The sequence below is a fragment of the Perna viridis genome, chromosome 5 (assembly GCF_037379345.1).
Source record: "Perna viridis isolate PV_CMFRI_1.1 ecotype Kerala chromosome 5, ASM3737934v1, whole genome shotgun sequence".
Taxonomy (NCBI): Eukaryota; Metazoa; Mollusca; class Bivalvia; order Mytilida; family Mytilidae; genus Perna; species Perna viridis.
This window is the reverse complement of record NC_142449.1, coordinates 44,685,822-44,703,608: the sequence shown is the minus strand read 5'-3', so window position 1 is coordinate 44,703,608 and position 17,787 is coordinate 44,685,822. Positions and strand designations below refer to the sequence as shown.

Genomic DNA, 17,787 nt, shown 5'->3' with positions numbered 1-17,787 from the left:
TTTAAATTATATAACGGCCCTGCAACTAGGTTTATTCCTCAGCAATCTCAAAAACAAATGATTAAGAATGAAAAATTCCATTAGAAAGGCATAGTATAATTACTTCCTGATTGCACAAGACAACATGAGACATTCCATAACAAATATACATTTTTAAAATCAACAATGTAAAAGAGTATTTATTACACCCCATAAAAGATTTTCATAATAGCTTTAAAACAACTTTCTAAAATAATATCTGGATCAAAAAGTCAACAAAACTGTAAACAAATGCAAGCAGTGCTACATGATCGTCATAGGAACTCATGTCACAAGCTCTAGTCATCAGTTTACAAAACAAACAATATAACAATATAAAGGCTTGAGTAATATTCACCTAAATTACTCAGGAGGCACTTATACCATTCAAAAATGTATAAGAAAGCCCATAATCTTCAATACAAACATTGTAAAGTCAATTAAATTTTCCGTTGTGTTTGCAGTAGGGGGATCGCCAACTTTCAGAGCTTTACAGAAATTAAATTTCTTTAACATATTGGTGGCTTGGAATATGCATATGTTATTTGATTAATATTTAAACTTTTAATGAACTATAATTAAGAAATTTAAAAAGATGCGATTGTTCTCAAAGCGTGAATTAAACCTTTAACTCTTTACAGACTTCATTTTAATAAAAGTAATAAGATATGCACTTTTTAACCTACAAAGAGGAAAAACCAGGCTTTTAAATTCACAGGGTTCTTTAATCCATTTCTTGTGTTATAGTGAAAGCTGCCAAATATGAAATATGATGTTTAGATGTATTTTCTGATAAAAGAAATAGTAAAATTATGTTTCATTAGGTCATTTGATTAAAGAACACGGTCACATATTCAGGCCAAAATAAAAAGTATCCTAAGTTCTCATCCCCTCCTGACCTGAAATTTTCAGCCCCCTCAAAAAAAATTATGATTTTTTTTTTTTGTCCAATTTAGACCATTTTCTTTAAAATTGACAGCATTTTTCACTAAAATTGATAAAAGAATAAAACATAAAATTTGCCACCCACCCACCAAAATTTTGAACAAAGTATGAGAATCTAGGATTTTTGTAGTGGCCTTAACAGAAACAGAATTAAAAAAAAATTCACACCAAAGAAGAGAAGCTCCAGACTGTTATTTAAAGAAACCTTGCAAGTCTTTTACCAGAACATTGTCTAAGCATTTGGAACAATGGTTACAGTAGCTGAACCGATCCGTGCAATAAAAATTGCGATTGGTCATCAATCATCGATCAGTTTCCGGTCAGTCATCGATCCCTCAAAATGATCCATTAAATTGGTGATCTCATCACATGACCTCGGAGCGGTCAATGTATTTTATGGTTTTTGATATTTTCCTTGTCAATTTTACACTTCTTCACATAATGTTATAAATTTAAACATCAAAATATACGTTTATTTTACATTTCTTTTATTTTAAACAGATCTTGCATCATTTTACATAACAAAATTGCAATCAGATTGGTCACCGGTCATCAGTCATCGATCAGTCATTGATCAGTCAGTCAATGGTCATCCATTCAAATACCTTAATACATATCAGTGTTAAATTTCAAAATTTCTGACATGCAGTAATATGGTACATGGCTTCCACTTATGAGAAATATGTACTGTAAGTATCTTATAATAACTTGTTTCAAATCTTTCAAGAAAAGTTAGAGACTGAAAAATTCTTCAAGTGAGCAATAGTAAAAAATTTATGACATTTCACTGAGGACCAAAATCAAAAAGAAAAAAATCAATTTCAAAAGAGTTGATAAATATATCACCAATAATCTGAACCAACCAGTCTAATGAACTGTCATCACTCTATAAAAATTTGAAAATATATTGAAATGGACTATAGACCACAGGGGAGATAATGAAAATCCAGCCTCAAAACTTTTGATGACATTATTGCATAAAACTGAGTAGATACAAATAAAGAATCAATCAATCCCTATCAGAAAATCTTTTTGTCAATTAACTATCCATAAATTGAAGAAATAAAAAAGCATTTTCCAGTGCACTAATAAGACCACCTACAATAAAAACTGACTGAGGATAAATGTCATATAAATCTTTCATAAAGTCTTCAGTGATAACCATTATTCTAAATTTCAAAGCAAGTCAAACAATTTTAATCTTCTTCCTTGTTAAATGATGATAAAATAACCAAATATATGGATATCTTGTCCAAGCTTGTCCTCATAACAAAAACTTTATGAATTTAGTACAAGATGTAAACTACATGGTTCCTTTTTTTCCATTTTATTTGCTAATGAATTTGTAATTTTACTTGTAATTTTATTACAAGCATACAAAGCTGGCCTATAGCAACACTTTAATGTATATTAATTCAGATCACTGGATTGCATACATAAATATAAAGGCTAAAAAATAATTTTGAGGGGCACAAAATCTTTGGTGCAAATTTTGACTGCATTGATTTATCCTGACCTCAATCTGTCCTGTATTTGGAATGAATAGTACTTTCCCAACAAAAATCTTTCTACTAATTACTAGTACTTTTTTTTCCTTTATTTTAATTTAACTGAATAACTTGGTTTTAATTATATACAACCAAGAAAAACAATTTAAGCTTGTAATAGGATCACTTATTTCCAAATAATTTTGTCACTTTTAATTTTATGCCAAAGAAATTCAGTCCATAAAATTAAACTTCCGTAATTTAAGAAAGTCAGACTAATAAATAGAATCAATACATTCAATGACCAAGAAATTTAACCCTTTAATGAAAATATATATTGAGACAAAATAGTGAAAGAAAATATCCCAGTCAAGACAAAATGTGTTGATAAAAACACTGCACTTTCACATTTTGATTACATGTACAGTCTGTAGTTTATACAAAATGTACCAAGCTGCAAATGTATGAATAGAAAAAGGAACAAATATGGTGAAACACAACAAATACACCAGCATATATCCTATATACAAAATAATAAATACTTTCAGAGATCACAAAAAGGTCTTTCACAAGTATAAACACACCTTTAAGTTAGTGCTATAAGGCATTAACAACAAAAGTAATAAAGTCTACGGTAACCAACTGAAGACAAACTTCAAAATAAAATAAAAGTGAAATAACAACACAGCCATCCCCCTTTTATATAAGTTGGATGTATTATGTATGTGTTTATATAGACAGATAGATATACTAACATGCCACACTAACTCGACAGCAACATTTAGACAAAGAGACATATAAAGAAACTTGGTTCAATTATAAACAATGTGGGTGCTATAAGGCGTCATATACCTTTCAATATTAATAAGATTTTGAAAAAAGCTTATGTGGCACAATTAAGTCAAAACTTTATTATTACACAACGACCTTAAACAAAGCATGCAATCCTGACCTAAGTTTTCCCTAAAACCATAACAAAATCATATGTGTAAATCAATCATTTTCATATTTTGCCTAATTCTTACAAAGACTGTTACTTTAATAGTGTTACATTAAATTTCATCTATTTACATTACTTTAATATTATAATCATTTGTAACAGTAATAAATCCTTTATAAAGCCTTCTATACCTATGAGGCTCTTTTTAAGTTTTTGATATATAGAAGGGTGGACATTTAAAATCTAAAATGTATCAAAATTGATTTCGTCAATAGAAATGTTGAATGACGGTTTAATACACTTTAAACAAAGCCTTGTAATAAGCCTACAGAAAATATCTTGTATCAATGTTTGACTTTTGTAACACAATACAGCTTTTTGAAAACTGTACCTGAAATTCTTCATTATCGTAATAGTTATTTGGACCAATATGCATGTATATGTAAATGTATTATTTACAAGACTTAAATAATTTCAAAAAGAAATAGTTACTGTTGTTTTCTTTATGAAACCAGTGTAAATCCTTTCAATATCTCCAGAATTTCAACTATTACATTGTTTTAAATGAAAATCCAAAGAATATAAAAAACAAAAAAATGGCATAACTTACCCTACCGATGCACCTGGTCCATGCTCCCAGTTTTTAGTGGAGTCCGAGTTGCTCATTTGCTTTTGTTACTTTGTATGTATGATTTTTGTTACTTTATGTTCTTTGTTGTGTATGTCTGGTTTCCATGTCTGGTCTTTGTCCCTGGATTACATTCTTTTGATTACCGCTATAACCTTGGCTCCCTTGATTACTCTTTCTTAATTTTTCTAAGGGAGTTTGAGCCAACAGTAATAACATAACAATTGGACATTGAAAAAATCAATCCTGATGAACAACAGACTGGATTAAGCACTCTTTACATAATAAAGGTAAGATTCAAATTGGTCCCATGGCAAAACTATTCGAGTGATAAAATAGTCATCAGGCAAATAATGCCATAAATCATTCCTGAAATTCGAAAGAAAAATCTCTCATTCAATCCAACCAAATTTCAAAAGTCACAGTAATATCTGAATTTTACAGTAGCTTCAGAAGTTGATGGTTCCTTCAGATATTTTACTGTCCTTTAAGATCTGTATGAGAGAGTAATCAAGGGAACCAAGGTTATAGCGGTAATCAAAAGAATATAATCCAGGGACAAAGACCAGACATGGAAAACAGACACACACAACAAAGAATATAAAGTAACTAAAATCATACATACAAAGTAACAAAAGTAAATGAGCAACTCTGACTCCACTAAAAACTGGGAGCATGGACCAAGTGCACCGGTAGGGTAAGCGTCCTCTGCTTATCTTGAAACACCCGCCGAGTTGCTCATAAAAAGTCAAGTTCGGGGTAGACAAACGAGGAAAGGTAAACTATGACCCGTTGAATAAATCAGTTTTCATGATGCTGATGGATACATCATAACGATCCATGAGTTCATGATGACCACCATAAAACTTTTGTAGTGATGACTTCAATCTTGTAGCAACATAACCCTGTTCCAGAAGCCTATTTGTTAGAGTTCTAGCGCGATACAAAAAGTCTGTGTAGTTTCGGCAAGCTCTGGCATGAGTTGTGATATGAACACTCCATACGCAAGAGCCGAAGGGATGTTGCCACAGATGAAAGGAAAGTTGACAATTTTGAATGAAATAGTTTTCCTTTACCATCGATTTCTAAGTGTAGGCCAAGATATGAGGCTGACTTCACAGTGTCTGTAGTATCCTTTATCTCAAGTTCTTATGGGTAGATGCGATGTATCAAATCCCGAAATTAGGATTGTTTAAAGATAGCACGTCATCTATATAGCGGAAACTGAGATTGAAGGATCTAGCCAAACGATTTTTTTTTTTTTCTGATCAAATCAGCTATAAAGTCAGCCTCATAAGAGTGAAGAAATAGGTCAGCAAGTAAAGGAGCACAATTTGTTCCCATTGGAATGCTGACCGTTTGTTGAAAAACATGTCCACCACACTGGACAAATATGCTGTCGATTAAAAATTCCAGCATTTTGTAAACATCTTCCTCTGTATATTTGGAAGATGATTTGGAATTATTTCTTACAAAGTATGAGGAATCTCTACCAAGAACTATATATTTGTATCTAGGTGTACCATCTTTTTTGGAAAAACAATGATGTATAATGTTTTTAAGTCCGGATTTTAACTGAGTATGGGGAACAGAAGAACATGTATAGGATATATATAGACCTTTTTTCAATATCCATTTCTACCAAATAAACTAAGGCAGTACAAGAAACAATTATAAAATAATAATAAGACTTCATTTTGAGAGGGTAACACAGTTAGATTACAAGAGCTAATCTCCCCAGAGGCCCTCATGCAATACACATTATGTCGTTTTTCATCGTTTAAGAATAGTTTCACTTCATTTATTTTTTAGCCTTTTACAGCTTGCTTTATGGTATGGGTTTTGCCCATCATTGAAGACCATGTGGTGACTTGCAGAAGTTTATTGTTCTTTGCTCGGCATTTGATGGATGACTGTCTCATTGGCAATCATACCACATCTCCTATATTTATATATGGAAACATATTAATTTCGCTGTGTACTAATTTTTTGCTATTTTTTTTTTTTTTTTTTTTTTTGCAGTGGACAGAAAAGCAAAAAAAAAGTAACACTATAAAATGCTTATCATTCGGTTAAATCACAAAAATTGATACCCACGAATATGTTCACTAAACAGAATCTGCGAAAATAAGCAACCATGGAAGTTAATACATTTACAGTATTTAGAAACAAGAAAAAATTGTACAAAGAGAACAAACAGAGAAACACATATTAAATACAAAATTTTTTTTGCATTAAAGACATTGGTGTATTTGTCAATACATAAATCACTTGTCACTTAAGTACTGCATGATTCTATGTTAACAGCAATTAGTATTTGAAATATTACATAAATTACTGGGTAGTTTATTCAATAGAATTGAACCAGAATATTCAAAAGACCTTTTGTAAAGTTCAGTTTGGGTTTTGAGACTGCACACTACCCATTTTTTTACTTCTCATTAAGTAAATGTGCTTTGTAGAAGCATAATAGAACTTATCTTCTAGACATTTTGGAACTAGACCTTTAGTTATTTTAGTTATAAGCCAATATTTATGATATTTAATCCTATGGTCAATTCATAATACCAAGTTGTCTAAATAATGGGGAAGAGGGTGGTGCATATGATCAGCATCTAGTATCAAACTAGCTGCTCTCTACAGAATATATTCAAATTCTCATTACTACATCCATTTCATACATTACAACAGTAATCTATCAGAGGTAGTATGTAACCATATAGAAAGTTTTCCTTGCCTCAGTACTCAGAAAATATTTGATAGTGGTAAATTAAGAAATTCCAAAGAGAGGGGGTCCACTTACTGGCCTTTTTAAGGGGGACAACTCCAATGATACCCATTTTTTTCTATATCATCAGCCAAACATTTAGAGAGGCCAACCTCTCTCCCTTGGATCGGCTTATGGAATATATACATGTACAATGTATATGTTATTTCAATAGCATTGATGACAGTAAACAGATGAAAGGACATGCAATAAAAAGGCTAAGTGAACTTAAAACTGATACAGAACACCAAGCTTTAGTCCATCCAAACAATAATCTTGCTCATTATTTTAATTCATCAATGTAGTAGTGTGCTATAGTTGATACCCTAGATAGATTTAATTGAAGTGCAAAGGTCATTTAAAAGCCTAAGGCCAAATGGAAAATAAAAAAAAACCATGTGTTTCCTATTACCCTAACATACCTATTTTATTCAGTTACATATAGTATACCATTATGTTTTGTTGTCAATTATCAAATAAGCAGTGTTAAAATAAAGAAAGAATGTCTTTTTTCCAAAATCTCAATGTGAAAACAAAATAGTCATTTTCTTAAAAAATACCTACCTACATAAATAACCATTTTTTTCAAAGGTGTAATAGGAAACACACATACTATTTTTTTGCCTTATAAAAACTTTACATTATACATGTAAAGAGTTCAAGATCAGAATTGAGATGTCAAAGGTGTAACGAAACAACAAAGAGATAGATGTTTGAAGATAGAGTGTTGACAATGATATGATAAGTTTAAATTTAAGTATACAGCATATATATGATCAAAGAAAACCTAAAAGGATATTTTGATCTAGTTATAAACAAAGTGCCTGGCAATTATGATATGCTGGTTTCATGAATTATATACATGGTGTAAGGGATAGATAGACAATATGGGTAGATTTATGAAATCCTGCAAATTTTGTATACCACTGTCATGGGCAGAGTATAAGGGAACCAAGAATAGAGCAGAAAATCTGAAGAATGTAATCAGTGGATAGACTAGACATGGGAAATAAACACACACAACAAAGAATATGAAATAACCAAAATAAAATATACAAAGAAACAAAAGAAATATTAAGCAACTCAGACTCTTGAAGCATATGGACCAGATGCAAGGGTAGGGTAAGCAAACCCTGCTTTTCTAGATACACTTGCCAAGTTGCACGAAAAAACATTATAAATCATAAACCATCACTAATGTCATAGACAAGAGACAACTGAAATAGATTCAATGAAGTTACACATGAGTTTTGTTTTGTAGTAATATCTGACAAATAGTAAATATTTTGTAAAATTCCAAAAATTTCAAGTTGTAGTCATATCAGAATCAAAATAAATCAAGAGTACAATTAATCATGATTCATCACCATACCAAATTTCAAAACAATCTCATCAAGATTTTCATATTTCAGCTTCATATTTTTGGGACAAACATTTAGAGGAATGAGAGTAGTGTAATTTATAGACAATGTCAACAATTTAGGTAGGGGGCGAAAATTTTTATGTGTTCATGGTGAATGTTTATTTCTGGAAAGTTATTTTTGTAGTGTTTTTTTTTTTTGTATATCAGCAAAAAAATACCGAAGCATGGTCAAACTGGGACAATTCAAATATGTCAAACAAAAATACATTACCAGAATGTGAAAACAGGTAATAATGACGATCTAAATCACAATGTAGCTGAAATCAAATCACTTATATAAAGCGTCTGTCAAAATATCAAATGGGTATGATAAGTGGTTGCAGAGAATAAGTACAGACAGACTAAATGATGGGGAAACAGATGGAAAGACACCAAGATTATACCCTGTACCATTGGCTTTCACAAAGTGGGGATAATTATAAAGATTTCTTTAGCACATAGCCACAATTTCGAATTCTCAACTACTTTCACCTCTCAGAAAACTCTGGCTACTGCATTATGAAAGTCATTTAGACAAAAAAAAACATTAACTTCATCTTATGACAAAAAATATGTTGAAAATTATTTGTTTTATTACTTTACACATCTATAGGCACCTCATTTACTCCTAATTAAAAACATAGAAATCATTTATGAAATCTAAAAAAAAAAATACCAGTTAGTAGAACAGTGGCACGATACAATAAAGCATACAATGTACTATGTAATATGAACTTATATAAAATATACATGGAACTAATCTTTATCTAATGACCACTTTAAACACAATCAACAATTTCCCTTTTAGGTAAATGTTTCGATAAATTATAGATGACTTGTTTTCCAGTCTCCATATAACACCTTACACTCAAAGTCGACATTGATTTTATTTTATTTAAATGTCAGGACATTGATTGAGCAGGGAAATTGTAATTTACAGTACTAAAGTATCAACCATTCACTTTTATCCCTTCTGATACTGTTTAGTATAAAACTTACATTCATTTTGACCTGTATTTTAAGGTCATCCTTGTGTAAAATAAGACAGCTTTCTCTACTGCTAAGGGAAGGAATTAAAGATAGTCCAATCACGCCACTGTCCAGTGTGTACATTTGACATAGACACCATGACAAAAATAGATATTACCTAGTAACCACCGAATGATTTCCAAAAAACATCGAAGAAATATAGTTCGATACAAATATTAATTTATTTCCCCACAATATTGATAAGCACAATCGTACAAAAATGTTATAAGCCCCCGTAACTGTCTATGATTATTAAGACAGTCACCTGCGAGCTTATAACTTATATTTGCCTAAGTCCTTGACCTTCAGCCCTATCAATAAACATTATATTGTTGAAGTTTGGTTTATTCCTAATTGGACCATTGCTCTCAAACTAAGAAAAGACCAGGACCTTTTACTATTGAAAGTAAATTTGGACCCCTGAGTATTTTGAAGTAAAGCTTTGATCTTCAGATTAGGTTAGACCTTTAATCTAATCAGTAACTACAATTTGTATGTAGTGTTCCCTAAATATGATTTGAATGGGAGCTGGAACCCTGCCCTTTTAGATGGGTTTTATAAGTACCATGCCCTTTTCTATCAATTTTTTATGCACCCTGCCATGAACTCTATAATAGTTGAAACCAACACAAATTCATTACCTGATGGAACAATCATGATATTGATCAATGTGTTATAGTCAAGTGTGTACCATATACTGTGTATGCATATTGTGGCAAAGAGTATAAATAAAATCCCCCAAAAATGTTAATCTTTGTATGATGTGCCTTCAAATTTGTCTTAAACATGACAGAGTGCCCTCTTTTTACCTGTAATACCCTGATTTTTTTCAAAAGCTGAGCTGTGGGGAATAATATCATGAGTTTCCAGTATCACCAGATTAAGAGAGCTTTTAAAATTGCTTTTTATGACAATATAATTAGCACACAAATAAAGAATGCTCATGACTACAAAAGTATATGCTTAACTCAACAGAATTGTAACAGAATAACATGATTAATTTTCCATTCATGGAATGTATGATAGGTTTGGCCTGAAACAAGTTTTAGGTCAGATCAGTCATGGGTCTGGTGCCATTATCACAATATTGACAATGGAACAGGATCCTAACCTTTGGCTATTATCTCTACTGCCTAGGGAAGAAAGGAAAAGTCATAAAGATAACTCTCAAGTTGAGAATTTTCTCCATTACTAAACTTTCCTCAAAGCTGAGGAAAGTTATTTTTTGTGGGGCAGAAAAGCAGTGATGTTAAGATTAGGTGGATCTTATGCACTTCAGTTATTCATTTTTTTTTTAAATATTATACAAAAAATAGATAAGTTTTCATAATTATTATAGGCAAAACTTAGTTTCAAGAGAATCAAATAATACACAGCAGTATTCTAGCTGCAATTTTAGGGGGATATTTTGGGGGAGGGGCATATTCATAGAAATGACGGCACTTTAGCACACAGTCAAGAACCTTTCTTTACTGTATTCTGGATGACAGATTAGTTACTGTGAAAGTACAATTGTTTGTGGGGTACCAATTTTCATAGTTTTCATGGGTAGGGCAAAAAACCAAATTTGGTTCCAAACAAAAAGGAGATTTCCATTGATGTGTATACTGAAAAACTCAAACACCATGAATTCAAGAATCCACGAACTTGCATTTCCTCTATAATCCACAAAAATTGGTATCCACGAACTCAATTACTTTCACAGTATGCTGTTGTATTTCTTCCTTTCTAATAGTACTTCAAAGTAAATAAATCTATAAGCATGGCTTAAAGATAACTCTGACATTTCTTCCAGACTTGTTTTTTCTTCTGAAGTGGAGTGGGCACATTAAACTAGAGACTACCAGGAGCCTCATTCGGTTACCTGGTTCGTTTTTAACATTAGTAAGTCATCCTACAACTTCGACCGAAAAAAAGACTGTTGTAGGCCTTCTCACAAGGATCATTTCAGCAATTGAAAATTTTTTATATCTATTGTAGATTTCAAGATATAGGCAAAACACTGCAAAAAAATGTCATTTATCATCTTTCAAGGGCAATAACTCCAACAAGGAGCATCCTACAACTTCCACCCAATGGAGACTGTGGTAGAGCCCAACAACCTAAAGTAGGGAGGTCACATTTATTTTTTAATACCCCATAGTTTTCGAAATATATGTAGAAATGAATTCAATACCAGCACAACTGAATTAAAAATTAGTATAGTGAAATCTGTCTAAACCAAACCCTGAACAAACTAGAAAAAAAACAACCATTCCTTTATATCAGTTTAAATGTATTTTTAACATTGGTTAACCAACCACCTGTATAAAGTGAACAAATTTTAAAGTTCAAAATGAGTTTGGTTTAGTCAGGTTTCACTGCATCTGCAGTCTGGTTTACAGTAGAATCCAACTTACCAGTAGGAATAATCAAATGAAAACTGAAAAGAAAATATAATCAATCAAATCAGTTCATTAAATTCAAGTAATGTGTTATGGTTCCGTGTAAATAAATGTATATGGTTATAAAAACATCAACTGTGTTCCTTTTTTTTTTTTTAAAGAGGAAGACCTAGGGTTAGGAATATAACTCTTGAAATCAATGATATGTTTGTATTATATTCAATTTCACCAAAGAATATAAAGCTTTCATTTGATACAGAATTAAATCAGTCCAAGTTATTTTGATGCTTAAATAAGATTGATGTAAAATGCTGAATACAAATATTCCTATGATTTGTAAGAGTTGCGTTGTGTCCCTTGTCCTAGGTCTACTGCCTTAATAATGTTCAAGTGCTGCCATAAAAAAACTTCTCAAAAATACTTTTTGTGAGTTTTTTTTTCTTTGTTTGTTGTTTTTTTTTGTTTTTTTTTCTTTGGCTCTTAACTGTTCCAAGTATGTTTCCACGATTACACAAAGCTCTTTTATAGACTCTTACAAATATATAAAAAAAAACAGAAATGAAAAAAAAAAACACTAACAATAAAAAAGAATACTGTAAACATAACAATTCTCACAGTGTACTAATTTTCATTACTTTCACAGTGGACAGAAAACCATAAAAAATAGTACATGCAAATTAATTTTTAACACTATATAATTCCAAACCTTTTTTTTTGATACCCGCAAATATGTTACCTTGACAGAATCCATGAAAATCAATATGTTTACAGTATTAAATACATGTACTTATTTAATGTTACTCAAACATATTACTCTAAACACTTACTGGTTTGCCTTCCTCATCTGAAACAAAAAAAAAAAGTTTTGGTTAGTTAATCACAATTTTTTTTACAATCCAGAACTTGATTTTGTGTTCACACTATTGCTTGTCCTTTGTTCACCAATGCATGTCTAATGAATTTTATTTTGTTTCCAGTAAAAAACAGTTTAGCCTGAAAAGGTCAGTTTTGAAACATTCATAAATATTAAGTGTGTAGCTTCTCTGAATACATGTATATATCTATTTCCATATTATTTCTAAATAGATGAAAATATGCCCTCACAAAAGGGGAGATAACTTAACTAAATCTATTTTTTTACATACATGTACAACTTTAAAAACAGATGCAAGCATATCTTCAAAGGGAGGTAACTTACTTGGTTGTTCTGGATTACTTATCATTGTCATCTGACCATCCATCTGAATGACCAGCTTTGCCCCACGATCCTTCTCCCTAATAATATGAAATACGAAATATTTATATGTTCAAACAATATTGTCACATAAACAAAATGAGATATTTAAATATTTTTTTAGCAACATAAAATATGTAAATCAAGATTAAAAGCTAAATCAGTTAGTTGTTTCAAATTTTCATTTAGAAGACAGAAAATCACATACAAAGGGAGGAAGGACAATTTCTCCCTGTATTTTAAGCTAAATCTATGAGTTTGAATGTACACATTGTGGATTAGTTTCTTAGTTGATATTTTATTACACATGTATCTTGTTTGCTCAGTTTCTGGAATAAAAAATTATTCAACGTGATGTTGCAAGAAAAAAAACATGCTTGTTTGAAACCTCAGATAACTATTTTAAATCAAATTATAAATCTATATATTCATCAACCGAAACAAATAATAAAACAGATACCCTATGCATGTACTGACTACTTTAAGTTAGGAAATTGTAAAATTTTATAGCAGTCTTTATAAATATCAGGCAGAAGGTGATACATACATGTCAAATACCCATAAAATTCACTTTCATTTTTAAGTCAGAAAAAGTTACAAACCACATAATTGTAGTCTTAGTACAAAGATCATATATAGTGAATAAAATTCAAAATTTGCAAGAGTTATACTTTTTGGTTTGTTTGATTGCAGAGGCAGATAAATGAATCATTTTCTCCAAAATACAGTTCTGTATACAGGAAAGACTCTTATTACATAAAAATGTGACTTTTGTAGACTGAAAAAGAATCATTTTTTTTGGGTTGGTTTTTCTAAGCCTTGTATCACTGCTACCATTGGTAATGAACTGGTACTTAAGGCCTTACCTTTGATTGAAAGGGCGGACCCTGACGGCTACCTTGACCCTGTAAGAGAATAAAATATCATTATTATTCAATATGAACTCCACTTAATTGAGAATTTTTATCAGTTTCAACAAAACACTTCACTGTCACATCAACACTATAACCCACCAGTCTTTCCATCCACAATAGTCCTCTCTCTTTAGTGTACAAGTCATAATTCCAAAATTTAATAAAATTTATATCTTGTTCCTATGAAAATGTACATATCTGTTGCATTTATATAAATGATAAAGGGAGATAAATCACTTATAGCAATCAAGTCAAGACTGTCAATCAATTGGAATATACAAGTTTCTTTCCCATAGGAATACTCTGCATTTTTTCTTTATTTGCCTTAGGATATAGTAATAAGATTAAATATTAACAATCTAATTCACAAATAACTACTCACAATCCATCATAGGCTGAAGTCCAAAAGAGACATATTTATTTTAAATAAAGTATGAGCTTCATTCAATAGCATCACTTCAAAGTCATACAAGGCTTTGATGAAGCTCAGAGAAAACCCCAGAAATTGAACAGTAACCATGTGAGGGTATGAAGAATTTCAAGGAAAAAACAAGATCGAAGAAATTGTACCATTTCAGTACCAGACAGCAGGGAAAGGCGTGGTTTCAGTTGGCAAGTTAATTTACGTTATTTTTTTTTTTATTTTTAGCAGCATCACTAATTCTTTTATATAACTTTATGGTTAAAGTATGAATCATTATCATAACAGGACAATTGAAAGTTGCAGTCCATCTTAGAATCATGCAGGTGTTGATTTTTAAGTAAAAAGCATAATATATTTTCAATTTTCTTGTTATTACAAATGCTTTTAAAGAAGACTGAAATTTAAAAACGGTTTCATGTCATTTTTCTTCTACTTGTGGAAGAAAAATAATTGGAATGCACTTTCATTTTCTTTTGAAAGGGAGGTAACTTTTATTTCATGAAAACATTTTGATAAAACTTTCCCCGTAAAAGTCTTTTTCCAGAAGTCTCATATACATGTAAAACATTAGTGTCCATTCTACATAAATAAAATGCATTAAGTTACCTAACTGCAAAAATAGAAATATGTGACCTATCTGCCAATGCATCTCTTAATTCAACTTTTGCATGATTCTTAGATGGATAAATACTTAAATATCTCTATATCTAGTGTTATAGACATGTAACAATGAATTTTACTAAGATATGTGCACTGTCCTAATTCTTTCACTTGTAAAACTTGTAATAAATGCACCTTTTAACACATGTATAACAACTTGTTATCAAACAAAGAATGTTATACAGTACATTGTATTATTTCAATGTGGAAATGCTTGTATTTAGGGATTTCCTTTTAACTACTGTTCTATTCAAGAGTCAGGCCACCTCCAAATTGCACATTAAAATCTGTAAATAGTGGCTGGTTAATCAGATCAATACTTTATCCCCTAGTAAGGCTATGAATCCATATTCATACATTTGTATTTTTATGGATCTCCTCAGGGGGGATTCTGGGCCATATTCTCGTTTTTTTTCCCTATGGTCCTTGAACTTTGATAAAAATTGCATATACATGTATCTACTCAAATTGCCCCCTCAGACTTCACTATAATGTAAAAATGACCCCTAGAATTTTATCAATGTCCTCCATCTGATCAACCAGACATATGGCCTATTCGGTTTTCTACCCAGGGAGTACCCTGTAATTTTCTGAATTATATCAATCCATGATAAAAGTAGATTCATTTTCATATTTCCTTCTACTAATATCCTTTTTTTTTTTAAGATTTTCAAGGAAAATGAAATCCTTTACCGCATCTAGATCATGGAAATTCTACTTTGTTGTTTGAAAAGTTTAGAAATTACACAAGTAGGTAATCAATTCCATTAAACTGTTTAATGCTTTTAATATCTATATATGACACATTATACATGTATATACAACATGTAAATTTAAGTAGTGTTCTAGTTGGATGAATTTTCATTTGATAAATTATTAGTGTATGGAATATATACAGTTGTTACAATAAGTAGAGCTAATATGAATATGATAAATATTGATGAAAATTTCATATATTTAAATTATCATTCCCAAAATCAGTAAACTTAACAAAAATATAATTGTAGAATAAATATTTAAAATGAAAACTATCTGGTATAAAAACTGATTTTAATGAGCACTGAGGCACTAAATTTGCATTACAATTATTTTCATTTCTCAGCCAAATGGTACATATACGTATATTCATAGATTACTCAAACAAATTATCTCTCCTGACACAATCATAAGTAGTGTATACCACTTATTCTATTACAAGGTACTACCATTGATGGATCCAGAGGATTACATGGCATTTGGAATTCTTTCTTATGTTCAGAGTTAGAAATAGTAGCCTGCCCGCCATTCCGAGACTGGCTATTTTTTGGCAGGGCTGGCTAATTTAAGCAAAAATCTATATAGCCATATAGTAAATATAATAAAAAATTGTATTTAGGACTGGCTAAAACTTGAGTGAGTGTCCTACCCTGTTATGTTTGAAAGTTTTCTTAATTTTGTGCATTTTTCTTTTTTTTTTTTTTTTCTTTTCTTTTTTTTTTTTTTTTTTTTGTAAAACGACCAATTATAACCTGGAAACCCCTTTTCGTGAACCACCCTCTTTCCAAAGTCTGAGCAATCTACTACAAGAACTCTTGAGTACGCAATAAGTGAAAATATACAGTTAAACCTGTCCAAACCAAACCCTGAATAACCAAAAAAACCTGTCTAAAGTAGACAATTTTTGCCTCATTATATCAATTCAAATGTTAAATTTTAAATCTTTGTAAACCAAGCGTCTAAACCAAACCAATTTTAATGTTCAAAAGAGGTTCGATTTTGACAGATTTCACAGTATACAGTACACAAACAGTTTAAATAATTGCTTGAGAAGTTTTATCATTTAATTCGCTATTATACCGAATTAATATTAGTGTATGTATTATTTTCTATTGCAGAATACATGATAAAATAGAATAGTGCAATTATGCACGTACATCTAAAGTATCATTGGCGAAAATCGAAGAAGTGGAACTATTTGTATAAAACGAGCTGTTCATCGTAATTAAGAAGTACATAAATATACAAAAATTCGTGTCAATAGAACAGACCAATTAAGTAACTATTGTAAACAAATGTTAACTTACGCCTCGTCCGGCATTTTTCTCACTAAGCTTTCTTTGTCACTTATTATAGTTATCCATTTTAGAATCAATTCCAGAAATAAACCCTCAATGAAAGCACATGTACATCCATTCCATTTCAAACCATAAAATTGAAGTTCACTGGACAGTATTATTGACTATTTCATACGTAGGTATAGTCCGTTTCTAGGTACCCACTTTTAAAAGTATCAGGTTCAATGAAGCGAAAATAATTCTTTGGTCAAATCAATAATGAGAGAGTGGTTATTTCTTATTTTACGTAAATAGGTAAATACATTCATAATCATCTTATTATCTGAATGATTATTATTTGTTTACTACTAATGTCGCCAGTTAACTATCATATTCAAAGCTTTTTAACCTAGCAATTTTGTTGCACCAGAAAAGTGACAGTGACTATAAGCAAACACTGAAATCAAGATTTAATTTGTGATAACACTCTCCAAATGTACTTTTAATGTAGACTCCTATCCTATTCCCCCTCCCCGTGGCCTTTGGGTGGTATAGGAGTCTTGGGTTGATACCCAGGAGGCGGATCCAGGATTTTAGATTAAGGGGGGACAGAAAAAAAAATTGAGGTTAAATTTTTGAAGTATTCTTTTAGAATGAGTGCATTGTAGATATCTTTTGTGGTAAAATTAGCGAGAAATTTAAGTTTCAACCTAAAATCGCCTAAATCTACCCCTGACAACCCATGCTTTGTAAATTTTAGGGGGGGAGGTGCACGCCCGCCACGCCCCGCCTGAATTACCGCATGTGATACAGATTTTGACTTTAATATTCAGTATATATATTACGCTTAATTAAAATGCAAAGCTTGTATAATTCTGTTTGTTTGTCGTATTGATTTTGTGCAAACCAACTCGATCTGGTG

The 17,787-nt window shown here is 31.0% G+C and overlaps 1 protein-coding gene across 20 annotated transcripts in view; it reads right to left on the bottom strand.

The window, feature by feature from the left end:
- Positions 1–17,206, bottom strand: part of LOC148617885 (kinesin-like protein KIF28) — a 56,246-nt gene extending 39,040 nt beyond the window's left edge. For 4 of the 20 annotated variants that reach the window (XR_015922559.1, XM_088585515.1, XM_088585519.1 and 1 more), the window contains exons 1-5: positions 16,896–17,193; positions 13,701–13,739; positions 12,799–12,875; positions 12,428–12,444; positions 11,616–11,638 (exon numbers count right to left, since the gene is read on the bottom strand). Coding sequence is in view for 18 of the 20 variants with exons in the window: in XM_088585515.1 (XP_088441641.1) it covers positions 11,616–11,638; positions 12,428–12,444; positions 12,799–12,875; positions 13,701–13,739; positions 16,896–16,909 (170 nt within the window). In the remaining 2 variants the exon portion in view is untranslated. Of the gene's footprint in view, positions 1–11,615; positions 11,639–12,427; positions 12,445–12,798; positions 12,876–13,700; positions 13,740–16,895 lie in introns of all 20 variants that reach the window. The other 16 variants (XR_015922558.1, XM_088585514.1, XM_088585504.1 and 13 more) reach the window with 11 other exon arrangements.
- Positions 17,207–17,787: the final 581 nt, after the last annotated feature.